The 27,506-nt window shown below is 38.9% G+C and overlaps 2 protein-coding genes across 2 annotated transcripts in view; one reads left to right on the forward strand and one right to left on the reverse strand.

The window, feature by feature from the left end:
* LOC143034386 (uncharacterized) overlaps positions 1–21,730 on the reverse strand; it is a 34,435-nt gene extending 12,705 nt beyond the window's left edge. Inside the window, exons 1-4 of the mRNA XM_076200355.1 lie at positions 21,576–21,730; positions 13,805–14,055; positions 3,841–4,055; positions 2,687–2,808 (exon numbers count right to left, since the gene is read on the reverse strand). Of these exons, the coding sequence (XP_076056470.1) occupies positions 2,687–2,808; positions 3,841–4,055; positions 13,805–14,055; positions 21,576–21,661 (674 nt within the window). The 5' untranslated portion in view covers positions 21,662–21,730. The remainder of the gene's footprint in view (positions 1–2,686; positions 2,809–3,840; positions 4,056–13,804; positions 14,056–21,575) is intronic.
* A 184-nt stretch (positions 21,731–21,914) lies between these two features.
* The window catches only part of RYBP (ring and YY1 binding protein), a 37,445-nt gene continuing 31,853 nt past the window's right edge, over positions 21,915–27,506 (forward strand). Inside the window, exons 1-2 of the mRNA XM_076200356.1 lie at positions 21,915–22,003; positions 24,604–24,723. Coding sequence (XP_076056471.1) covers positions 21,978–22,003; positions 24,604–24,723 — 146 coding nt within the window. The 5' untranslated portion in view covers positions 21,915–21,977. The remainder of the gene's footprint in view (positions 22,004–24,603; positions 24,724–27,506) is intronic.

Raw genomic sequence — 27,506 nt, forward strand, 5'->3', positions numbered from 1 at the left:
CAGCCAATACCCCAGCCGGAGTACCTCCCTTATAAGGGGGAAAAAAGCCTTTGGTATATGTATGTATGTACATCCATATCAGTTTCTTCTTTTGATATGGAATATATGATACTGTGTGTTGCTACATAGCTTCTGACCCAGGGCAGTGGACAAGATATACAGTCATCCAAGAGGAGCTAAGATGAAAGGGAGGAAAGTGTGGTGGATGGAAGTGGAATGGGTAGGAATGAAATAGGTGGGAGTGGGTATGTGCCTTATGATTTGGCTATCTCCCTTGTAAGGGGAAAAGTCATTGGTATATAGATTGATAGGTAGCTTCATATCATTAAATATGTCTAGTAAAACAGACAAGTTTTTTGTGTGTGCATTACCGATACAAATGTGGGTAAAAGTAAGGTGATGAGATGTACAAGGGGAGAGTGGCAGCAGACTGGAAGGGAGTATTAAGGGAGAGGGACTAGAGGAAGTAGATAGTTTTAGATACTTGGGTGCAAATGTGGTGGGAAAGGGAGGAGTGGAGGTGGAGGTAGAATGTAGATTAAGAGAAGCACATAAATGCTTTAGGGGATTAAAAAGTGTAATGAGAAATAGACATTTGGAAATGGATGCTAAAAGGAGATTGTATGAAGGAGTGATTATGCTGACATCACTGTATGGGGCAGAAAGATGGAACATAAGAGAGGAAGAGAGGAGTTTGAACATTTTTGAGATGAGGTGCCTGATAAGTATGATACAAGTTACTAGGCTGGACAGAGAGAGAAACAAGGAGGTGAGGAGAAGAACCAGGGTGGAAAGGGAGCTGGGAAATAGGGTTGATGAAAGAGTATTGGGATGGGATGGACACATGGAAAGAACTAGTGAAGAAAGATTAGTAAAAGAGGTGTGGAAGGCAGAGGTAGAAGGAGTGACATGAGGGGGCAATCAAGGATGAGATGGATGGTTAGGGTAAAAGGGGCATTGGGAAAGAGGGGAATGTTTATTGTGGGAGAAAACAGAAGATAGGGGTGAATGGAGATTAATTGTGTATGGATGATGCTGTGATGCATGAAAGGGAGTGGATGGGGGATGTGGGGTGAGGGAGTATGTGAAGAGTAGAACAGAGGTGGAAAGGGAGTTGGGAGATAGGGTTGATGAAAGAGTATTGGGATGATTTGGACACATGGAAAGAATGAGTGAAGAAAGACTAGTAATAGATATGGAAGACAGAGGTGGAAGGAGTGAACATGAGGGGGCGACCTAGGATGAGATGGATGGGGTAAAAGGGACATTGGGAAGAGGGGAATGTCTGTTGAGGAAGGACAGGAGAGGATGAATGAGGTGAATGAAGAATGGTTGTGTATGGATGATGCTGTGATGCGTGAGGGGGAGTGGGTGGGTAAGGGAGTATGTATGAGAAATATATTGATACAGCCCGAAGGGATTTCTCCCCCATCTTCACCTTTTCTGCATAAAGGGATGGAGAGGGGAGGAGGGGGGGGTCACTGATTTAAAGAAGCGGCCTTACTGTGGATGTGCTGTGTCTTGTGACACTCCTTCTGACCCAGGGCAATGGAAAAGATGCAGGGATGACCTGTCACCCAGGAGGTGCCAAGATAAGAGGGAGGGAAGAGGGTAGTGGAAAGTGGAGTATGATTGGGATGAAATGGGTGGGAGTGGTTTCTATGCCTTTGTTTTTTGGCTACCTCCCTTATGAGGAGAAAAAAAAAAAAAAAAAAAAAACTTTGGCATATGTATGTATGTACTATCTATATACCAAGGACCTTTTCACCCTCACAAGGGAGGCAGACAAGTCAAATATATACATACATAGTCTCTATATACTAAGTTTTTTTCCTCCTTACAAGGGAGGTAGCCAAGTCAAAAGGGAAGTACCCACTCACACCCACCACCCTTTCTTCCTTCTTATCTTAGCTCCTTATGGATGACATGTCATCCCTGTATTCCACAAACTGCCCTGGGTCAGAAGCAATGCAGCAAGATATAGCACATCCACAGCATGGCCACTTCACTTAACTGGTGACCCCCTTCTCTGCCCCCTCATGCAGGAAAAGAGAAGACAGGGTGAAATACTTCAGGCTGTGTCAATATATCATACATAACCACTCCCCCCATCCCCTCCCTTCCTTGCATCACAGTGTCATCTATACACAGTCATTTTCCACTCACCCAATCTCCCTTACTTGCTCAATACCCCTTTCACCCCATCCATCCATCTCATCCTGAGTCATTCCCTCAAGTTCACTCTCCTCACCTTTGCCTTCCCAACATCTTTTAGTAATTTTTCTTCACTCTTGAAGAAGGAACTTCTCCCCATCTTCTTCATTTCTGCATGAGGTGATGGAGAGGGGGGGTGGGGGTTGCTGATTTAATGAAATGACCTTGTTGTGTCTTGTGACACTGCTTCTGATCCACGGCAGTGGGTGAGATGCAGGGATGACCCATCATCCAAGAGGAGCCAAGATAAGAGGGAGGGAGGGGGGTGGATGGGAATGGATTTTATGCCTTTGTTTTTTGGTTACCTCGCTTGTAAGGGGGAAAAGCCTTTGGTATATCTATGTATGCATGTCTTCACTCATTCTTTACAATGTCCAAACCATCCCATGGGATGGGATGAATGTATATACAAATAAATATATACACAACACAGAAAACAAACATGCAGTTTTACTTTAGCTGTTCTGAATACCTTAATGTTGATCCATGCCCTTTACTCCATCCACATAGGGCTAGGAGTGCAGCAGTTATTTTGGTTTCATCCATCACCTGTGATGAGCCAAGAAATTCCAGTATTACCTCATTTCCAATATCCTGAAAAACAATGAAAAAATAACTAAATGAACTTATAACTTATACATAAATATATATATACTATATACACGCACAATTAATCAAATCTAGAAATTGCACTGCTTTGACCTCAGGTCCTGTTGGTCACCACACTGCCATCCAAAGATGGACTTGATTATTTGAAAGACATAGCTACAATTAGTGATTTATTCAATGTGCATATATATATATATATATATATATATATATATATATATATATATATATATTTTATGCCTTTCCTTTTGTGAAAAAGCCTTGGTATATGTATGTATGTATGTATGTATGTATGTATATATATATATATATATATATATATATATATATATATACACACACAATGTATATATACATACATATATACACATACTGTATTCTATTAGAAAAGTTTTTGACCAACAGTGGTACCAGCATGTTTTCAATGCATCAGGCTTGAACAGCTAACAGCTAAATAAGTAAATATTGAGAAACATTGTCTAATAACTTTAAACAATAGTATGATAAATGTATAAGAAAAATTCTACTAGTAAAACAGAAAGAGTGTCTGGATACAAGTCTTGTTGCCAATCAGATTTTATAGTAATACTGTACTAACATCCCTCTGGGGTTAACAAAGATCTACAAAAAACCTAACCTCTATAATCAAGGCAAATACAGTACATTGGTGCGACTAGTGATCTATTCCATAATAGTTACAACACCAAAGTGCATGAAAGCTTCATTGCTGCTACGCTTACCTCTAATCAACCTGTACTTCACATCTTCATAAACCTATCAACTATTTTATATATATATATATATATATATATATATATATATATATATATATAAATTAAATGAAATAAAATAAATAAAAATGTAATGTCTTTGAGTGAATATCTGATCTACATAACCCTTTCCTTTATAAAAACTAGTTGCTCTTCTTTCAACTCCTGCTTCTTTCATCATTCTCAGTATTATAATTCTCTCGTACATCCCTGTGCAAAGCCCACATAAGACAACACAATGACTTACTAATTCCACCATCAATTCTGCATTATTTATGTATGGTAGTGCTGAGTTGAGTGCAGCAATGGAGTGCACTGTGTTGCGTAGATTGTGCAAATCTTCTTTGGTGTCCAGAATAGCTGGCAAGGTATAAGTATGAGGGCTTGGATGCTTCCGCCAACCACAGCAATCACTATGACCTTCATGAATTCTAGATTTCAGAATATTCAGGAATTTTCTGTCTGTAAAATTAATTAATCATTTAAATGTATGAATCTTGGGAAAATAGCAAATACAATATACTTTTTTTTTTAATAAAATTTATACAAAGAAGACAATCTTCATCCTGTTACTTCAGGCTTGCTCTATTGGCACTGGCAATAAAAATAAAAATAAACAAATTGATGTAAAGAAAATATCAAGGATACAAGAGATCTAAAAGATAAACAGAATAAAAAGGAAACCTGAAAATATAAACTTTATATACTACAGAAAATTACAAATGTAGTATCTTTCATCATAATACACTCACTATCCGAGTTACGACCTGTGCGACTTACGTCCACCCATACTTACGACCACATTCAGCAGATGCCTACATGCACATATTATGAGTTTACTGGTTTACTGTACATTTGCACGTGGTGTCCAGCATCCCGTACGACAGTTACAGCAGCACAGCATCTCACCAAGGTTGCGCTGTCTGCCATAATTATGGTATTTCTACCATAATTTAGTGTGTGTCTACCATCTACCATACGATGTCTACCATATACCATAATTCTACTGAAATTTATATTATACCGTATTTCTATTCCCAGTTCCCACCGATAATCAGGGCAGGTGGGAATGGTCAGAAAGAGCAGTTTTGCCAGATCGGTGATACATGCTTCCCCCGAAAGCCAAGACAGAGAGTCGGTTTACAGTAGTCCTGCATTCGTACTTTTCATTCTGGTTCGAGTTCTCTATTGGTCGAAAGTCGAAAGCTGTAGTGTACGAACATGGATACAAATAGCTTTAACCCAAGTCTATGATATTCCTGGAGTTCTGAAGTATAATATCTTATATTCAATAAAACAATATATCTCACTGTACTATTCCATGCATAAAATATTTATTTGATGAAATAACGTTATTCTATGATTATCGTTCTTTTCTTACAAAGAGAGACCGAACATTTTCACATGGGAGGCGATGATTGAGCCCAGTGCATAGAAGCGAATCTTGTACTTGTTTTCATGTACATTTGAGGGAATTATTTTAAATGTTATTAAGCCTTTATTACTTCAACCTCTTTTTATTAATTATGCCTCGACCAGTGGATACCAATGGATCCCCCATGGTGCCTCGCCAGACCTACTGCCTGATCTTTCCCTCGACCGTACACACGAAGAAAGTGTAGATGACGTGCAACCAAAAAGTGGATTTTAATTTTTTTTTTACATGCATATTTTCTATTTTTTATATTTTGTATCTTTGTGTTAATTTGTATTTTCTGTCTCTAATAAGAATCCTGTGTAATATATTTTCTTTCTTTACCCTATCCTATTAATTTGTTATTATTAATTTATTATTTAGTATGACAATCAAAGAGTATTGGATATTTTGCATACACTGAGAATGTTCTACAATGAGGCCACAAACGAAACATTTGAGCTGGATTTACTCTCTACATCATATGTCCTTGAGTATACACCTCGAATGTATACGGTCCGAGTTACGACCGTTTCGACTTACGATCAGTCGGTCAGAACCGATCTAGGTCGTAACTCGGATAGTGAGTGTACCTGAGTGCAAACAGAAAAAGGCATGTGTGTGTGGGGGGGTTGTAACTCCCCACCCTGATTCACAGGATCATATATGAATGAGGCATGCTACTTATACAGGAAAAAATATTAGAAAACTATAATAGCCTTCCTACCAAAGATGAGATGGATGGATGGGGTAAAAGGGGCATTGGGAAAGAGTTGAGGAAGGAAGGTAGAAAACAGAAGATAGGGGTGAATGGAGAATGGTTGTGTATGGATGATGCTGTGATGCATGGATGGGTGTGGGTAGGGGATGGGGGTGAGGGTGTATGTGTGAATGATATTTTGAGGCAGCCCAAAGGGATTTCTCCCCATTTTATCTTTTTCTGCATGAGAAGACAGAGGGGGGTTGCCAATTAAATGAAGCGGCCTTGCTGTGGATGTGCTGTGTCTTGCTATATTGCTTCTGACCCAGGGCAGTGGGCAAGAAGCAAGGATGACCAGTCATCCAGGAGGAGTCAAGAAAAGAGGGAGGGAGGGATGGTGAATTGGTGTGGAGTATGTTAGGGATGGAATGGGCGGGAGTGGATTTATGCCTTTGACTTTGGCTACCTCCCTTGTATGTATAATAGCCTTTCATGCAAGATGAACATCAGAGTCATTTCCTTCCTGCCCATCTTCAACTTTTTCACCTTGATTTGTAGGTGCAGCCTAGAGGGGCTGGTATGCTGTTTTTAGACTGGGTTCAGGAACTCTTTGTCAGTGTCATCTGCATTTCCTTCATCTATAAACACCCTGCACTGGGGTGTTGACTGTATGTTATCCTGCAGTAATGATTGCATAGTAGCACACAACCAATGTGGGACTGTTTTGGGGTGCCCCTAAACACTGGAGCCATAAATAATATTGTTTACATTATAATAAAATCTCTACTCATAGATAAATGATGCTAATTCTTGTACTATGGCAACCCCTCCATCATGCCTTAAAAAAGCCCTTTACCACTTTTTGATTATACATTTTCTTATTATCTACAAAGAATTCTGCCACATGCGAGCCATAAAAGATAACAAAGTAGTAAGACTAGGGATCCTGCTTTCTGTATTTTCATTGCACGAGGGGGTCTGGGAGAACTCCAACCAGAACCCAAAGATATGGGTCATGAAATGAGAGAGGTTAGCACAGATGACAGTAAAGGGGAAGAGATTGGCAGCTTGTGATAAAGAAAATATTATTGCTCCAATCCCTGGCAGCTTGTGATAAAGAAGATATTATTGCTCCAATCCCTCTAAGTGCTAATTTTAATCACCCAAGTGGTTCTGCGTCTATGGTATCTATCCATAATGTGACCCCATGACCTCAGAATCTGACAAACTCTACATTGTACCCAACTCTCCTAAATCACATCAGAATGAATAAAGTTTAAAAATGATGTTCAGTCTTCCTGTGATGATCCCACATCTGCTCCCGTTACCTAGAAATGGTCACCCATGTGTCATGGTCTCCTGACCTTATGGATGGCATCAAATCTGAGCATAAAATATATACAACTGTGTCTATACTGTGTCAGAGTTTGGGAGAGTATGTGATAGAAGAAAGCTAAAGATAAATGTGGGTAAAAGTAAGGTGATGAGATGTACAAGGGGTGAAAGTGGCAGTAGACTGGAAGTGAACATTAAGGGAGAGCGACTGGAGGAAGTGGATAGTTTTAGATACTTGGGTGCAAGTGTAGCAGGAAAAGGTGGAGTGAAGGTGGAGGTAGAATGTAGATTGAGAGAAGCGAGTAAATGCCTTGGTGGATTAAAGAGTGTAATGAGGAATAGACATTTGGGAATGGATGCGAAGAGGAGACTGTATGAAGAAGTGATTGTGCCAACAGCACTGTATGGGGCAGAAACGTGGAACATAAGAGAAGAAGAGAGAAGGAGTTTGAATGTGTTTGAGATGAGGTGTCTGAGAAGTATGGTGGGGGTTACTAGGCTGGATAGAGTGAGAAATGAGGAGGTGAGGAGGAGAACAGGGGTGAAAAAGGATTTGGGAGATAGGGTTGATGAAAGAATATTAGGATGGTTTGGACACATGGAAAGAATGAGTGAAGAAAGACTAGTAAAAGAGGTATGGAAGGCAGATGTGGAGGGAGTGAACATGAGGGGACGTCCTAGGATGAGGTGGATGGATGGGGTGAAGGGGGCTTTGGGGAAGAGGGGAATGTCTGTTGAGGAAGGAAGGGAGAGGACGGAAGACAGAGGTGAGTGGAGAATGGTTGTATATGGATGATATTGTGATTGCATGAGGAGGAATGGGCAGGGGGGTGGGGGGGTAGTATGTGTGAGTAAATTTTGACGCAGCCCGAAGGGATTTCTCCCCGTCCTCTCCTTATATGCAAGGGGGGACGGAGAGGGGGGGTCGCCGATTAAATGAAGCGGCCTTGCTGTGGATGTGCTGTGTCTTGCGACACTGCTTCTGACCCAGGGCGGTGGGCAGGGTGCAGGGATGACCCGTCATCCAGGAGGTGCTCATATGAGAGGGAGGGTGGGAGGGGTGTGGAGTGTATTTAGGGATGAAATGGGTGGGAGTGTTTGTATGCCTTTCCCTTTTTGGCTACCTCCCTTGGAAGGGGGAAAAAGTCTTGGTATATGTATGTATGTATGTATGTGTCTATACTCTTAACTAGATTTATGGGTCATATTACATAAAATATGAGCACTCTTATATGAGCTGTACAATCCAGTTAGAAGGTCACATGAGGGGACGGGTGTCACTGATTAAGTGAAGCGGCTTTGCTGTGGATGTACTGTGTCTGGCTACACTGCCTGTGACTCAGGGCAATGGGAAGGATTGAGGGATGACCTGTCATCCATGAGGAGCTAAGGTATGATGGAGTAAAGGGTAGTGGATGGGAGTAGATATGTGCCTTTTGGCTTTGCTACCTCCCTTTTAAGAGGGAAAAAGACCTTGGTATAAGGATTACAAAGGCGGAGCATGCCGACAGGAGACCTTTTGGTCCATATCTAGGTTGGATGCAAAAAAAAAAAAAAATCATAATAATAATAAAATAATAAATAAAAACTATAATAATGTAAATAACAAATAAAATAAATAAATGCATAGGTAGTTAAATAATAAACAAACAGGTAAATAGTAAATAATAATAAATTGACATATAATAATAAATGAAAATCAAACAGACAAATGATAACAAAACAAAAACAAATAATATAAAATAAATTATAATCATTACAGCATCTTGTTTAGGTGATTCTTAAAACTTCGAACTGAACTACATTGCACTACCTGTGCAGGAAGTTTATTACATTCATTAACTACACAGTTGGCAAAGTTGTTTCTACCTACTTCCAAATTGAATCTATTTCCGGACAGTTTGAGACCATTGTTTCTTGTCTGATTCTCATTCAATGTGAAAATTTGGTCACTTTTGATGTTGTCAATTCCCTTTAAAATCTTAAAGACCTGTATCAAGTCACCTCTGAGTCTACGCTTTTTTAGGGAAAACAGATTCATATGCTTTAGTCGATTTTCGTATGATTTATTTTTGATATTTGGAATCAGTTTTGTGGCTCACCGTTGTACTTTTTCCATACAGAAACAGCATATTCCAAATGTGGACGAACTGATGATTTATACAGCTTGTTAATGAGTGATGGACTTTTGAAATCAAAAGATCGCGCAATCTGTCCTAGAATCTTATTTGCTTTCTCAGAGGCTGAAATACACTGCTTGGATGATTTGAGGTCGTTACTGATAATTACGCCGAGATCTTTTTCACTATCCACTTTGGTTAACGAATTTCCAAATAACTTGTAATCATACTTACCGTTATTTTTACCTATGTGCATTACCTTGCATTTACTTGTGTTAAATTTCATTAGCCACTTTTCAGACCATTGCTGTAATTTATCTAAATCTTCTTGAATATCTAATTGGTTTAAGTGATCATTTGCCATTCCACACAGTTTTGTATCATCAGCAATTTGGAAACAGTAGATTTTAGTCCATGGTCTATATCATTTATATATACTATGAATAGAAGTGGCCTAAGAATGGAACCCTGAGGAACTTCACTTGTAACATTTTTCCATCTAGAAGCTTTTCCATTTAAAACAACTCTCTGTTTTCGACCATTCAACCAATTACTAGTCCAACTTAATAGGCTACCACTTACTCCGTGTAAAGCTAATTTAGTAAGTAGTCTTTCGTGTGGGACGGTATCAAAAGCTTTTGCAAAGTCTAGATATATTAGATCTATATTGTTTCTTTTGTCGTAATTCGAGATAACTGTGTTGTAGAATTTGAGTAAGTTAGTCACGCAAGAACATTTCTGTCTGAAACCATGCTGGCTATCATTTATCAAACGGTTACTTTCTAAATAATGTTCAATAGCATCTCTGATGATAGTTTCCATTATTTTTCCTACGATTGAAGTCAAACTTATAGGCCTATACTAGGGGTGATCAGAAAGTAATGACAGTCGGACTCGTAGCTGAGAGACTATAAGTGTTGGGGGGGGGAGCAAGTGGCAGCAAGTGTTGCCTGTTGTTACATGTTTGAGCTTGTCACTGTTTGTCTAGCTTACATTTTATCGTTGCGCTGTGCGATTGCGTCATTGTTGGTTTGCCTCTCTAACCGGAAACATGGATTTTTCGAAAGAAGGCTGCAGATTCTACACCTTCACAAGGTGGAAACTCGGGAAAAAAGCAACGGAGATCAGAGAGGAATTGTTGCAAGTTTTTCCCGAGTCTACTCCATCACTGGAAACTGTTTCCCGCTGAATTCGAGCTTTCGCAGCCGGAAAATTGCAGCTAGAAGATGATCATCGTCCTGGCCGCCCTCGGACATCCGTGACCAAAGCAACGACAGTCCGTGCGCGGGCCATCATTGACGAAGATCCAACTGTTACTCTTCGATTCTTATCCTTGGAGCTCGGTGTCAGTTATGGGAGTGCACATGACATCATGCATGAACACTTAGGGCTGAGGAAGAAGTGTGCTCGATGGATACCTCATTTGCTTACGGAAGAGCAGAAGAGCGAACGGGTGCGGATTTGTCGTCTATGGCTGGCTGAATTTGAGCCAAATGGTCCGAAACGGTTCTCAGATGTAGCTACTGGAGATGAGTGTTGGATTTCTTTCTTCACCACCAGAGACAAGCAGTCTAACATGGTGTGGTTGAGTGATGAAGAACCTCGACCTCAGATTCTGAAGGAAGGATTTCGCAGCAGGAAGCGCCTTTTCACCATCTTCTTCAATTCACAAGGACCAATGTGTGTGGATGTAATGCCTCAACAGTGTACTATCACAGCCCAGTACTACACTGATCACGTCCTTCCTCGAGTCCTGGAATATCAGGCCAAGACTGCACCAACCCGTCACCGATCGCGCCTTTTGCTGCACCATGACAATGCTGCCCCCCACAAAGCTCGCCTCACTGTGCAGTTCCTGGAGCAGCAGGGGATCACACTTCTCCCCCACCCACCCTACTCGCCTGACCTTGCTCCCTGTGATTTTTGGTTGTTTCCAAAGATCAAGGGTGCGATCGCAGGGAAGCTGTTTCATCGCATCCAAGATCTGGCGCGAGCAGTCAATTCAGAGCTACGAGGTATATCGGCTTCTGAGTACCGTGAGTACTTCATGAAGTGGCGAAAGAGGATGGAACGTTGCATAGAGGCAGGAGGGGAGTACTTTGAAGGAATGTAGGCCACTATTTGGATTTACCTCTGTACCGTGAAAATATATGGTATCACTGTCATTACTTTTTGATCACCCCTCGTAGTTATTTGGCTTCTTTTTGTCACCTTTTTTGAATATGGGAGTAACGTTAGCTAGCTTCCATTCTCTTGGGACATCTCCGGTTATGATGGATTTCTTGAAAATAATTTCTAATGGAACAACAATCTCATTTTTCATTTCCTTTAAGATTCTTGGATGCCAACCGTCAGGCCCTGGTGTTTTATTAACTTTGAGTTTATCTATACACCTTTTAATTTTTTCTTTAGTTATATTTACCGTAGTTAGTTTACCCTAGACTTTTCACAGGTTTCAGTTTGGAGTTCACTTTGAGGTGTTTCGTTTACGAATACCGAGCTAAAATAATTGTTTAAGATATTACACATTCCTTCATTTGAATATTCAAGTTGACCGTCAGCAGATAATAGTGGACCAATGTGATTCCTAACATTAAAAAGTGTGCTTGAACACAAATAATCATGGTACAAATTTGTAATTATTTACAATGATACATAATACAAGTTTCATAGCCACAAAAGTTTTCTATAATACTAAAATGACTTGTGACATCCTTCATTTTTGTGAACAAAATACAAAGATAAATACAGGCACTCCTCGTTTAACGACCTACTCGGTTAACGACAACTCGGGATCGGTGCCATCTGCGTAGAGCTGATGGCCAGGGGTAGATGCTGCTGTTTGGCCCCCAAAGACCTTTATTACACACAGATACTCTCTTCTCTTCCTCCACAACCACCAAATACCAGCCTCCGGAAACATATTCATAATCATATCACTCATCGCTCCATTAACACACTGAAAGACAACACACTGCTGCATGCCAGACCCCCTGATATCCACCCTTCTGAATCCTCTCTCCCACGTAAGGACAGAGTCCACTTGGCCAGACTGCGATGCGGTCACCACCCAGCACTTCTAAGCTACCAGAAGAGGCTGGACGACCGTGTTGTGAACAGCTGCCCAGGATGTAACACTTCACCCCATACCATACAACACATAATGGAAGACTGCATTATACACAATCATGCACGCAAACAACACAACATACACTCTATAAAGGATTTGTGGGAAAACCCAGTTTCGGCTGTGGCCTTCCTTGGGGAGACGGGACTGCTCGGACAGACAGTCTAGGGAACGACAACAACAACAACAACGACAACTCGGAGTAACGACGGGCTTTATGACAGACCAATATTCGTTTAACGTAAATCTCCCGAGGTTACGACGTCGTGTACGATAATTAAGTTGGCTGAGACAAATTTGTATGATGTTATAAATGAACTTGTACGGTGGATATTAGCTGTGAAGTAAAGTGTTCTGAAGCTTAGGTCTACATTACCATCCTGCAAGCTGGAAAAACTACCTGGGGTACAATATATACCGGTAGTGGTAAATTTTTAGTTTCGACCAAGGCCGCAATATAGCAATAGAAAATTAATTATTAATTTTGTAAATTATAATGTATCAACGTAATATGCAATTTTGTGAGCGGAAATAAAAAAAAGGTGCTAAAACAAATTTCGTAAGTAACGAAGTCATGTCGGACGAATGGTACATCATCTTTGTTATGATAGATGCCGATGTCGAGGAAATGAAAGGATGATAAATTCGCCTAGCCTAAACTAACCTAACCTAACCTGCGTTTGATAAATCATTACCTGCAAATTAAATGTCATCCGGCTCGTCGTCGTCGTGAGAGACATTGGCAGATGACAAGATGGCGTCCCGATCCTATGCTACCGACTTCGTTCAATAGCATATTTTCTTGTAGCATGGTATTTTTTGCTTTCATTTCCGCCCACAAAATTGCATATTACGTTGATACATTTTAATTTACAAAATTAATAATTAATTTTCTATTGCTATATTGTGCAGGGATGACCCATCATCCAGGAGGTGCTCAGATGAGAGGGAGGGTGGGAGGGGTGTGGAGTGTATTTAGGGATGAAATGGGTGGGAGTGTTTTTATGCCTTTCCCTTTTTGGCTACCTCCCTTGGAAGGGGGAAAAAGCCTTGGTATATGTATGTATGTATATTGCGCCCATGGTCGAAACTAAAAAAATACCCCGGTATTCAATATGGAATGTCAGCATACACGGATTTGGTCATATACGGTAATTTCGGGTTCACCGTAAATATACAGTAAATAAAGCTTTAATGTACTGTATAAAAGAGGGAAATACACGAAAATAAAGATACATGTATTGCTGGACATTGTACATACAGTACATGTACATATATGTATACACTTTCACTTAACGACCAATTCGGTTAATGACGGCGCGCTGGTCCCAATTGTCGTCGTTAAACAAGGAGTGGTTGTGTGTGTGTGTATATATATATATATATATATACACATATGTATGTATGGTTTTGATCTATTATTATGTGGAGTCTTATAGAGACAGGAGGTACATATGGTTATGTGGCCTGCTGACCAAGAAAATTATAATAGAGAGAGATAATGTATGTACTTACAAGCATCCTGGTCCCGTATGGATGGCAGTGCTGCATAAACAACTCGTTTACAAGTCACACACTGTAAAACATCTTCTTCAACAACCATCCAGCCCCAGCGAGCACACTCCAGGGGTGAGGGATTACTACACCCACTCCATCGTCCTGGGCCATATGTCTTGAGTCGCTCAATATATGCAGTATGGTTCAGTGGTTGTGTCCTTTGAGGAGAGGGCTTTGGAGAAACTCTTGATTCACTCTCAGTACTGTCACTATAAAAAATAAATAAACAACATAAATAAATAAAAACAATATACATACACATACCAAGGCTTTTTCCCCCTTACAAGGGAGGTAGCCAAAAAGAAAAAGGCATAAAAACCATTCCCACCCATTCCATCCCGAAATACACTCCACCCTCCTTCTTATCTTGGCACCTCCTGGATGACGGGTCATCCCTGCACCTTGTCCACTGCCCTGGGTCAGAGGCAGTGTCGTAAGACACAGCACATCCACAGAAAGGCCGCTTCATTGAATTGGCAACCCCCTCTCCGTCTCTGACATGCAGAAAAGGAGATGGGGAGAAATCCCTTCAGGCTGCGTCAAATTTTCCTCACACATACTACCTCACCCCCCCACCCATTCCACCTCATGCATCATAACATCATCCATATACAACTATTCTCCATTCACCCATGTCTTCTGTCCTCTCCCGTCCCTCCTCAACAGACATTCCCCTCTTCCCCAAAGCCCCCTTCACCCCATCCATCCATCTCATCCAAGGATGCCCCCTCATGTTCACTCCCTCCACATCTGCCTTCCATACCTCTTTTACTAGTCTTTCTTCACTCATTCTTTCCATGTGTTCAAACCATCCTAATACTCTTTCATCAACCCTATCTCCCAAATCCCTTACCACCCCTGTTCTCCTCCTCATTTCTCATTCTATCTAGCCTAGTAACCCCCATCATACTTCTCAGACACCTCCTCTCAAACTCCTCTCTTATGTTCCATGTTTCTGCCCCATACAGTGCTGTTGACACAATCACTCCTTCATACAGTCTTCTCTTAGCCTCCATTCCCAAACGTCTATTCCTCATTACACTTTTTAATCCACCAAGGCATTTACTCGCTTCTCTCAATCTACATTCTACCTCCACCTGCACTCCACCCTTTCCTGCCACATTTGCACTCAAGTACCTAAAACTATCCACTTCCTCCAGTCACTCTCCCTAATGCTCACTTCCAGTCTACTGCCACTTTCACCCCTTGTACATCTCATCACTTTACTTTTACCCACACTTATCTTCAACTTTCTTCTTTTACACACTCCCAAACTCCAACTTCCTCAATCCCTTCTCTGATCCTGCTATAAGTGCAGTGTCGTCCGCAAACAACAGCTGGCTCACCTCCCACTTTTCTCAATTTTCTTTAAACATCTCCAATCCCTGTCCCACCACCCTTGCATTTACCTCTCACACCACCCCCTCCATGTACAAGTTGAACAGCCAGGGCAACATAACATTCCTGACAAAGTCCCACCTTTACCTCGAACCACTCACTCTCTCCATTTCTAATCCTGGCACATGCTCTACTACTCTCATAAAAACTCTTGACAGCTCCTAGAAGCTTTCCTCCTATCCCATATATCTGCAAAACCTCACACAGTGCTTCCTGTCTACCCTGGCATAAGCCTTTTCCAGATCCATAAAAGCCCCAAAAAACATCCTTACCTTTTCCTATAGCTTTCTCACATAACTGTCTTACCACAAAAATCTGATCTACACAACCTCTACCTGTTATAAATCCCCACTGTTCCTCTCCTAAACCTTCCCGACTACACCTAACAAGCTAATCCCTCTGAAACTACTACATTCACACTTGTCCCCTTTTCCCTTGTAAAGTGGAACTATAAAGGCACTCCTCCAGTCCTCCGGCACTCTACCCTCTATCCAGCAAACATTAAATAACCTCACCAGCCAGTCCATTATCACTGTACCTCCTTTTTAGACATTCTGCATGGCATCCATCCAACCCAGGTGCCTTACCTGCTCTCATCATCTTAACAACTGCCTTCACTTCATCTTTCCTTATTTTTCCTCACTCATCACGGTCATTTTCTTAGCATTTCCCACTGCAACTACCTTTCCCTCCCTATCCTCCTTCACATTTAGCATACATGCATATACCATACATATACCAAGGCTTTTCCCCTCTTACAAGGCACATTTAGCAACTCCCTAAAATACTCCGCCCACATTCCTCTCACTGCATTCTCTTCCATTATCTCTCCATTTGCACCTTTTACCTTTTCTTCTCTACTTGATTTGCCTCATCTTCCTCTCTTAATTTCTTTCCAAAACATCTTTTTATTACTGTTAAAGTTTTCTATCATACTCTTACCCCATTTCACATCTGCTCTCCTCTTTGCCTCCTTTACCTTGTGCTTTACTTCTCTTTTCTTTGTACCTCTCATATGACTCCCTTGTCCTATTTTGTAACCAATTTGTGAAAGCTCGCTTCTCTTCTACAACCTTCTTTGTTTCCTCATCCCACCATTCACTACCCTTCCTTCTATTTCCTCCTTGTTCCACACACCATATTTGCACACTTTGTGACTCCCTGCTTGAACCATCCCCATTCCTCCTCCACTCCTTCCAACTCTTCTCTCAGCTTCTTTTACCCCTTCTCCTTTTCATTTAAAGAGTTCACTCTATGCACCTCCCTACCTTTTGTCCCTTTCCCCATCTATCCTCAACTCTCAACTTACCTTCCACCAAAAAATTATCTGATATTCCCCCACCCTCTCCCCTTAGAACATGTACATCCTTAACTCTTCCTATTATACTCCTATCTACCACTACATAGTCCATTAATGCTTTATCTACCACCACCCTCTCCCATGTGTACTTATGCTTGACTTTCTTCCAAAACACTGTATTTGCTATCATCAACTCTCTAGACACATCTCCACCATCAACTCTCCTCTACAATTCTTTTCTGGAGCTCCACATTTCCCAACCATTCCTTTAATTGGTTCATTTCCTATCCTAGCATTAAGGTCTCCCAATACTACTACATTGACATTCCTCCCTAATCCCTCTATGCACTCATTCAAATCTATCCAAAAAGCCTCCCTTTCTTCTACACTATTCTCACTACCAGGCCCATATGCACTTACAAAAACCCACATCTTCTTCCCCAGTTTCACCTTCATCCACATTATCCATGAGAAAACCTCCTTCCACTCCACATTTACCTATCTCTTCACTTACTAGTATAGCCACCACTTCTCTCCCTCTCTTCACTCCTGAAAGCCTCCCAATTAAACTCCCAAACTCACACTCGCCCTTCCCTCTCAATTTAGTTTCACTCAAAGCCAACACATCCATCTTTCGTCTCATGAACATACTACCTATCTCTTCCCATTTACTCTCATCTGTACCACATCCACACACATTAACCCTCTAAGGACTGAATTATTTTTTGTTTAGATTTTTATTAAATTCATATTTATTATCTTAAATGTTATAAACGTTTGCTGCGTAAGGTCTTGCAGAATGAATCATACACTAGTTTGTGGCATACTTGATTTTTGCCATCCTGTATTTGTTTTAGTGTTAATGGCATATACAGACGCTCCTCTACTTAAATTCATTCGTTTTACGTTTTTTTTATTTTACGTTTGAACTGACTAAAAAAAATTGTAAAAAAAAAAAATGTTTTTGAGTGAATTTTTTAGTTTAGCGTGCTCTCCTTAGCTCAAACGATACTTATGCATGACGCTGCGTCCATTGTTTACATGACACAAACGACAGAATGAACGTGCCTTGCCTCCTCCTCCACCATCTCAATTTATGTTGCTTGAATTTAATCTATTTGAAATTAATGTTATTATTTTACAATGTTATGTTTATAATTAATGATTTAGGGGTGTTATATAAGATACGGTAATAGAATTTATGGATGTATAGTACAGTAACAACTTACGTTCATTTTTACATTACGTTCGGAACCTAACTAAAACGTACGTTGAGGAGCGTCTGTATACAAAAGCTTTTTTTGTGAGACCATATGGTCATGCTAGTCTTTCAAGGGTTAAAAGACCCAAACCTTAGGGCGCTGGTTGGAAAACTCCTAGACCCTCTTATGCCTTTACTTTTTTTTAGGAATGTCCCCTGTGGGGCTACAGGGAGAAGGATGCCTGGTCCCAATCCCCGTCCCGTTTTTCTTGCCTCTTATGATCCAAGTGGAAGTACTTGGTGGCAGTATTCTTTTCCTCCAACCACAGGGTAGGCAAAACAAGGAAATGAAATTCAGAGAAATGGTCGCATCCAACCTAGATATGGACCAAAAGGTCTCCTGTCAGCATGCTCCGCCTTTGTAATCCTTTGTACAGTACAGCAACAAGGGGTTGGGGGACAGAATAAAGGGACAGTAGCAGTATAATAAAAGTTTCATCATTTCTCTGTGAGCAAAGTCTATCACAGACAAAATGATGTGTGGCTCTGGTCCATAGGGCCGCCCCATATAGACCCTAAAGTATCAACTGCATGCTACTTTGCCATAACAACATGCAGCCAATACCCCAGACAGGGATAATATAAAGACCAAATATAATACATTACCAAAACAAATATAAAAACGAAAAAATAACTCAAAATGACCAATGCTTGTTTGTTTTTTTAAAGAAAAATAGATATTTCTTTAGAAGTGCACATCTATGCAATATAGCATTAGAAAATTAAATATTGATTTTGTAAATTACAATACATCAACATAATATACTTTTTCTTGGCAGAAATCAACAACAGAAACCATTGCTAAAAGCTATACACATACAGATGAAGTTGCATAGACACCTTTAAATGCCATCTTTGTTTTGATAGAGGTTGAAGACAACAATGATCCTGATGACCTCTAGAATTATAGATACTGCATTACTAAATGCAGGTTGGGTTAGGTTAGATTAGATGAATTTATCATGCTTTAATTCCTTTGACCTCCACATTTACCAAAACAAAGATAATGTCTTAAACAGCCAAGGCGGCTAAATTTCTGTATAACTTTTAGCAACATTTTTCTGTTACTGATTTCTGCCAAGAAAAATGTATATTATGTTGGTGTATTATAATTTAGAAAATTAAAATTTAACTTTTTATTGCTATATCGTGTAAGTTTGCATTTCTAAAAATTTACTGAAAATTATTTCTGCTACAATATATATGAAAGTTACTATCACTAAAGAATAAGGGTATCATTTTAGTTGTGCACACATACACGATATATCATTAGAAAATTAAATACTGTATTAATTTTGTAAATTATAATACATGAACATAATGTGATTTTCTTAGTGGAAATAACAAAAAACCTTGCTACAAGCAAATCTACTAATGAATGAAGCCAATAGGATACAGTCCAGACGCCATGTTGTCATCTGTCCAGTCCAGTAACTGAATTAGACGATGGCTTTCACATTGTGGACTGGGTGTTCTACAACTCCAGGTGACGTTAATAAGTGCTGTTACAAAGACAATAGGGTTTCCTTGGTTTTTGAGAACACAAGGTTCTACTGTTGTTTGTTAATTACCCGAGGTATAATAATAATTAGGTTGTCAGCATCCATGATGACAATGACAACCTTGATGATCTTTAAAATTTGAGGTATCAAATTACTAAATATAGGTTAGGTTAGACTAGACTGATTTATCATCCTTTCATTCCTTTGACCTCAGCATCTATCAAAAACATGGTACAGACGCTCCTCTACTTACGTTCATTCGTTTTACGTTTGAACTGACTAAAAAAAAAAATTGTAAAAAAAAAATTTGAGCGAATATTTTAGTTTAGCGCGCTCTCCGTAGTTCAAACGATACTTGCGCACGACGCTGCGTCTATTGTTTACATTGCACAAATGACAAACTGAACATACCTTGCCTCATCCTCCTCCCCCACCATCTCAATTTATGTTGCTTGAATTTAATCTATTTGAAATTAATGTTATTATTTTACAATGTTATGTGTATAATTAATGATTTAGGGGTGTTTTTATAAGATACGGTAATAAAATTTATGGATGTATAGTACAGTAACAACTTGCGTTCATTTTCAACTTGCGTTCGGAACGTAACTAAAATGTAAGTTGAGGAGCGTCTGTATATCATTCAACCGTCGTGACTCCATCCGTTAATAATTTAGTTTTAGCAGCTTTTTTATTTATTGATTTCTGCCAAGAAAATTGCATTACATTCATGTGTACTTCTAAAAATTTACTGAAACAAGTTTCTCTCTGCCAACAAGTAAACCCTATGCGTAAATGCCGACAAGTGACCCATACCACTCAATAACAACACACATAAGTGATTATTTGGTATACTTTAAAATGTTTTGTGGTCCTCTACCAACAATTGTGTATCATCTAAAGTATTTAGAGATTATGTCCTAATCTGTCTAAATTTGGGCCCGAGATTTTTGCTGACAGTTGCTAGCATGTGCCTCTCACATTGAATGTACTATAAAAAAAAGCTATGCACACCTCTGCAATATAGCATTAGAAAATTAAATGTTAATTTTGTCAATTATAATACATACGTATGAGATTTTCTTGGCAGAAATAAAAAAACAAAAAACCTTGCTACAAGCAAATTTACTAACAAATGAAGCCGCTAGGATACGGTCCAGATGTCATGCCTGTCCAGTCACTATCAGATGAATGCTTTCACATTGTGGACTGGGTGTTCTCCAGCTCCAGGTATTGTTAATAAGCAAGTGTTACAAAGACAATAGGGCTTCCTTGGACTTTATGAGAGAACACAGGGTTCTGCCATCGTCTATTAATTGCCTGAGGTAAAACAATAATCAGGCCATGAGAATCCATGATGACGAGAACCCAGATGATCTTTGGAATTTGAGGTACCGAATTACTAAACATTGGATAGGTTATAGAAGTAGGTTAGGTTAGGTTAGAATAGACTAATTTTTCATCTTTTCATTTCTTTGACCTTGGCACCTATCAAAACAAACATGGCATATCATTCAACCGCTGCAACTCCATTCGTTAGAAAATAGGTTTTAGCCACTTTTTGTTATTTTCACCAAAGAAAATCACATATTACATTTATCTATTAATTATAATTTACAAAATTAATAATTAATCTTTTATTGCTATATTGCGTGGGTGTACACAACTATAATTTTACAAAAAAACTAAAAAGCTACGATGAAATAATACAATACATGATCTAAGTAGAGCAGGTAGAAATAATCCAGCAATGACATCTAATGATCTACTACTACTTATTAGTCTATTTAGTACTTAGGCAGGTCAAACAGTTTTCACTGACACTATCTCCCAAATTAGTAACAGACTAGGTCACCTGACAAAGTAATGGATTGTGTTGATGTGATAAATTTATCAGATTAGGTAACCTTTGCACTAACAAAATATGATGATATTAGATATAGACTGTTGATGTACGATACATCATACATGATACACGACTAAGTCACTAACACTTGTCAGATTTAGCAGCTTGAAGGGAAGCGGTGGCCCTTGTCCTGGACAGAATAATGGAATGATGAGGTGTGTTGCTACTTTAAACAGCCCTGGCTAACTAAACCAAGACGTTAAATATAAGATAATGCTCCATGTCAGCGTGATTGTTCACAAGAAGAGTTGCGGTTAAGAAAACACTATTTAACATTGGGCTGATTAAATACATATATTTTACCTACTCTTTCGGCTGCAGTGTGTTTACCCTTTTTCCTACAATTTTCATTTATCACTTACCCGTCAACACTTTTAGGTTTGACTATGAAGGAATCGAGGAAATCACTTATTTGACTCAATGCTTTAGTAGCACCTTCCCCGTCCATGGCGGGAAAGACATTAATGTTTACATCGTGAATTATGGGAGATCACGTGACCAATCAGCATTGGCTTGAATTTTCAATCAACTTCTTAAGTTTTTATAAAAAACATATTCTACTTTTAGCTGGAAAGGAAAAATAATAATCATGTAATTATAATAATAAAATGTAATTTATATTTATTTAGATACCTATATATTGATAAAATACGATAATTTGTGTAATTTTAATGAAAAAAATAGTACAAAATTACTGGAACACTGACTGTTTTGTCTAGCGCTGGGGAGGTGCTGGTCAACTATCTGCTGGTTAACAGCACGATATGGACCATAAGAAGAGTCCTAGCAGGTAAATCCTTCAACTGATTAAGAATGCAGTTAATCACATCACTTTCCATGGTAGTGGAGTGGGGAAATATGGGTGAAAAGCCTAGTATTATGACAAGAAAGGTTAGGTGTCTTCGATGGGATTGACAAAGGGGACTGACCCAGCACTGCTTTTTGTACCTGCTATTGCCGATTGGCAAGGTTGCTGTCGTAATTTGAACCTTTGAATTGGATAAACAGTTTATAGTGATAGCAGGAGCGTAAAGCCAGAAGTGTTTACATGTTCAGACTTCCCTGTAAGACAGCTCGTTTTACATATTAAATTTCACTTTGTCTTCGTACTTTACCTGAATCTGAATGAGACGTAATCCAAACATGGCAAACCGTTCAACACGTCACAAGAAGATCGACAGGATTAAAGCTCTAGTTTTGCTGTTTGTCAGCAAGCGTAACTCGTTTAGCTGAAATGAACGTAGCTGGTACATTTTAACTTAGTTATGATATGCTAGTGGGTTTGAAGATAATTTTGTTGATTATTTGACCCTTGTATACCTACACTAAGTAGAATTCAGAGTAATTTTATTACATACCCATGAAATCAGAAGTGACAAGACAGTACATCTAGCATATAATCCCAGGTCTTTGAATAAAAGATTAGTTCTAATTTTATTTTGAGAACTATGTACTATATATGAAATTTTCTTTGCGTAATATCATATATGCACTTGTTCTTTATTGAGATTAAGAAATTTGTGTATACTCTAGCATAGTGATTTTTTTTTTCCTTTCAATTAGTTGAGCACATATATAGTTTAAACTACAAATGTACCCTGGGAGAAATCCACATGAGCCAATGTTACAAGAGAAGTAAGGAGTTTCTGGAAGAGGTCCTTCTCAATACTTTGGTTAAGTCGTGGTCTATGCTCTGGATTGTTTCCGTTTTCACATTTTGAATTGTATAATCATGTATATCCTTTTAAGAAAATAAAACTGAACATTTTACAGACTGCATTGTCCATCAAAATATAAATAAAGAAATTTTACTTTAGAAAGGTTTACATACCACGCACTACATGAACCCCTCTCTAAGGCTGCATTCTTTAACTCCAACTGTTTAACTTACGTACTGCATAGTGGTAAGTGATCTGAATGCATATCACTGTCTGATTTAATACACAAATAGTATACTAAAGAGGACCCAGAATATTAGAACAACTCCTCAACCTAAACATTACCAACAAGGAACAAAACCATAAAGAACAAGATATACATGCATTGAAATAACCTGTCAGTAAAATTAAATAGTCAAATCCTTCCATTGGAAAAGACCCCTAAAATTCAAGGCCTCACATTTAACACTAGTATGACTTTCAGCAACATATAAGACATGTCAGCAAAAATCAACAAGAAAATAAATAACTTTAATCCATCACAAGCACTAACTTTGGACAATAGAAACTAATAACCATCTACAAGTAATTAATTCATAAGATCCACCCTCAACTATGCCTCCACAGCATGGTTCTCAACAATCGCCAAGGTGAACACAGTTTATGAACACTACAGATTGGAGTACTTGAAAGTAATAATGGGATACACCAAAACCGTCTAAATTGGACACCTGCAGAAACCAAAATCATCCCTATAGAACACCACATGAAAATGAGAGGAACATAATTCTATACCAGAACCATATGCCCCACCAACGTAACAGAGGTGACATATTGATTGGTTGATAATCGACAAGAACAGAGGTGACATTGATTGGTTGATAATCGACAAGAATGGAGGTGACATATTGATTGGTTGATAATCGACAAGCAATGTCCTGTAACATAATGTGCTCACCCTCCCTTAAAACTATAAAAAAAAACCATACATAACCTCCCCATAGACCACTTCCTCATTAAGGTTACCAAAGAACTAGAAGAGACAATGCAGCCTTTACACAAGCAAATATTTATTAACCAAAAAGAGGAAATTGGTGAGACTACATAAATTATTAAAAGAAAATAGACATTTAACATGGGCAAGTTCTAGTGTATAGATCAGTAGATGAAATAGGAGTGACCATTCAGAAGGCCAGCAAAAGACACATTACAAGAGGCTACAAGAAAAATGCAACCCCCGTGTACACACAAGAGATAGAAATTGTAATCAACAATTAATGAATTACTGTTTTATCTTTAGTGTAATGATATGTACATGTAGATAGTAGTCCTACAAGATGAATGTCTTAAGAGAATTGTATCCCAGTCACCCATCTTCAGAATCTTTTAATACTCTCACCAGCATTTGGAAGTACAGCTCCATCAATCTATCTAGTCTTTGGATCAAGCCAAAGATCTATATCAACTTTAGCTATTACTTCCCACACTTTTCACATAGAAAGCACCTACTTACTACTATGACCCAATAACAAAGTGCTCCACACTTTTACAACACACAACAGCCCAAAGTTCTTCCAAGAGAAGTCAGGAGGAGGGGCAAAGGGTGAGTGCCAGCTACAATGGTGCTGCAAGTTTTCACTTGGTGAAACTGGAGGCAACTTTTGTTACTGTATTTTTTTTTTTATCATTTTGGGTTGGTTTAGAGATAAAAAACGAATTTTCTTTTATACAGGCGCCTGAAGCGCTCCAACAAGGAGGACAATACATGGGACTGCAGTGTTTGCACCTATAGGAACAGTGCTGAGGCATTCAAGTGCCTCATGTGTGATGTGCGAAAAGGAACCTCAACAAGGTTTGCTACTTGCTATTTTCCTGTTTCTCATTTAGGAGGTTATCTTGTCATTTTTTCAGTTCAGAAGGATGCTGTATTAATTTTTATCATTGTATTGCATGTTTGCATTATCATATAAAAATAAAATTGAAATGCATTTCATTTTAAGAGGGGCGACCAATCAAGAATCAGCAAAAATGGGAATAATCCTGGAGAAACTCATTATGAATCATGATTGGCATTTGGCTGTCTCTGTTTGGAGTGTTCCATAAAAAAGTGCTTTAATTTTGTAGTTGAGAGTAATTTGTATACCCACCCAGCAATGCTTCTCAGTGAGTGAACCAAAGGGACCTACCCTGAAATTTGAGAACAATCTACAATGTTAACACCAGAGCAACTACCCACAGTTGTCGTTATTTTCACCAGAGACCTTACCAGTCAATAACTACATCAAATTTGAATTTGAAAAGCTGGAAGACTACTTTGCTTACATTATTTGGAACTTCTATATGGACAATTCAACAATGTGTCTAATGTTTGTATAGGTTTAACATGTCTTAGTTCATCATTACAGCTTTACAGTAAATGACTCGTTGGTGATATGACATTTGGAGATTCAAAAGATAGAATATTGTAAAATACGTCGTTGCTATTCAAATGAATTCCCTTGTCGCGTATGTGTGATGGGGTCCAGAGAGAGATTGCATTCCCAAGCCAACACAGCCCAGCCAACCAGTTTGACCCGTACCAAAACAAAGTAGGCCCTGGCATAGAGTATCCAAGATTGTTGGTTCTGAAGTCAACCAATAGTGAAATAATGAAAAAGAAGTGCCCCATGAGTGTATACCATGTATTCGAAGACCAGTGAAAAATATCCTGACTTGTGGTTCCAAGGAGACACTTTGATAAGAATCAAGAGCTCAGAATGAAAATCAAAACATAACCTCTTCAATACGCGTCAATTTCTCGTGCACAGCATCTAATGCCTAATGTACGATGCATCACACTACTTATTTCATAAAATATAAAGTCACTGCTATATTACTTGTTCTCTTTCACTCTTGAGTAATAATTTTAAACACAGAAAACGTGATCAAATCAGTTAACAGAATTCGGGGGTCACTCAGCTACAACTACAAAATAAATATAATCAAGACACAGATGCTGGCATCCTTGTATACCCACTCACGCCTCATGACACCTATGTAGGCGTCATCGTATCAAAAAGGTTAATGATGACAGACACCCAAATTCAAATAATGCCACATAAGACGTTTACCACCAATATGGCGGTAGTCCAAATTCCACCTGTATAGCCACACAGAAGAAGAAATAATGGAAACAGTAGTGAAATGATAAAAAGTAATTAAAGTATAGAGTTCAAAAAACTATAAATGATGTAAGGATGAACACCCCAGTACTAATAGTTACCTCATGTTTTGGGAAACAGCCATTCTGTGATGACTGCTTAGTTCCCTTTACGGTACAACACTTTTAGTAGTATTCCAGTCTGCTGGACCTGGAAGAGTAATACTTCTGTTGTTGTGGTGAGGGTGGAATATTCTGCATCTCACAGATACTTGGAAAGAAGGCACTTTCCCTATGATATCAGGTGCTTGTATTTGTAATGAAGGCTGGCTTTATACATTCAAGTTTCAGGCACTTTTTTTTTGTTTTTACCATACCAATTTATATATATGTGTGTGTGTGCGTGTGTTTACCTAGTTTTACTACACGGGAAGGGAGATATGCTTGTGGTGACGCATCCTTGTATCTTTCAGCATAATTTCTCTCTCTCTCTTCTGTAATTATCTTTTTCGAGTTTCTTTTCATGTCCTCTTGTTTATCCGTTGCCCCATATCAATAAATCATTCTTATCTAAGATTTCCATTCCTTTCATAATTCTATAGATAGTAGGTCTCCTCTTTCCCTTCTTTGTTCCAGAGTTGGTCATTCTAATTTGTGCAGTCTTTGTTCATATGTCATTTTGGAAAGAGTTTGTGCCAGTTTTGTTGTTGCCCTTTGTATTATTTCTAAAAAAAATTATATTATTTTTGGCACTGGGTGTCCATAGTGTTGCTGTGTACTCGAGTTTTGGTCTTATTAGTGTAGTTAAATTTTTTATAATTTCCTCATCCAAATAGACAAATGCCACTTTTATTGACCTCAAAAAATTGTAGGTTTCTCCGACTATTTTATTAATATGTTTGTCCGGTGTCATGTCTTTGCTGATCATCACTCCAAGGTCTTTTTCCGAGTTTACTTTTTTGACCTCTTCTTCACCAATTTTATAATGTCTTGATATTCTGTTTTTACTTTTTTCAAATTCCATTATACAGTAAAAGCCCTCGTATCCGGCACTTCAAATAACCGGCATATTTTTCACGAAAACCGAAAAATTGTGATAAAGGTAGACGTATACATAAAATAGATAGATTTAAAATTCCCGCGTAATAAATAACGCATGGATGGACTCAGAAACATTCATGAATTGGCTCTAGCATGTGTTTGTCCCATCAGTGAAAGGAAATTTGAAAAAGAAAAGACTTCTAGAGGACAGTAAATTTATTCTCCTACTCGACAACAGTAAAGCACATCCACCAGCTGAGGAACTGAGTAGTGGAAACATTTCTGTTGTGTATTTACCGCCGAACGTAACGAGTGTGATCCAGCCCATGGATCAAGGAGTGATTCAAAACTTTAAAATGAATTATCGGAAAAGTTCTATGCGCAAAGTAGTTTATTTTGAGGACGGTAGCATTTCCGAATTCCAACGTGGGCTTAATGTTAAGACGCTATTTTTA

The sequence above is a fragment of the Oratosquilla oratoria genome, chromosome 17, assembly GCF_046742065.1.
Source record: "Oratosquilla oratoria isolate Oo_2021 chromosome 17, ASM4674206v1, whole genome shotgun sequence".
In the NCBI taxonomy this organism is placed as follows: domain Eukaryota; kingdom Metazoa; phylum Arthropoda; class Malacostraca; order Stomatopoda; family Squillidae; genus Oratosquilla; species Oratosquilla oratoria.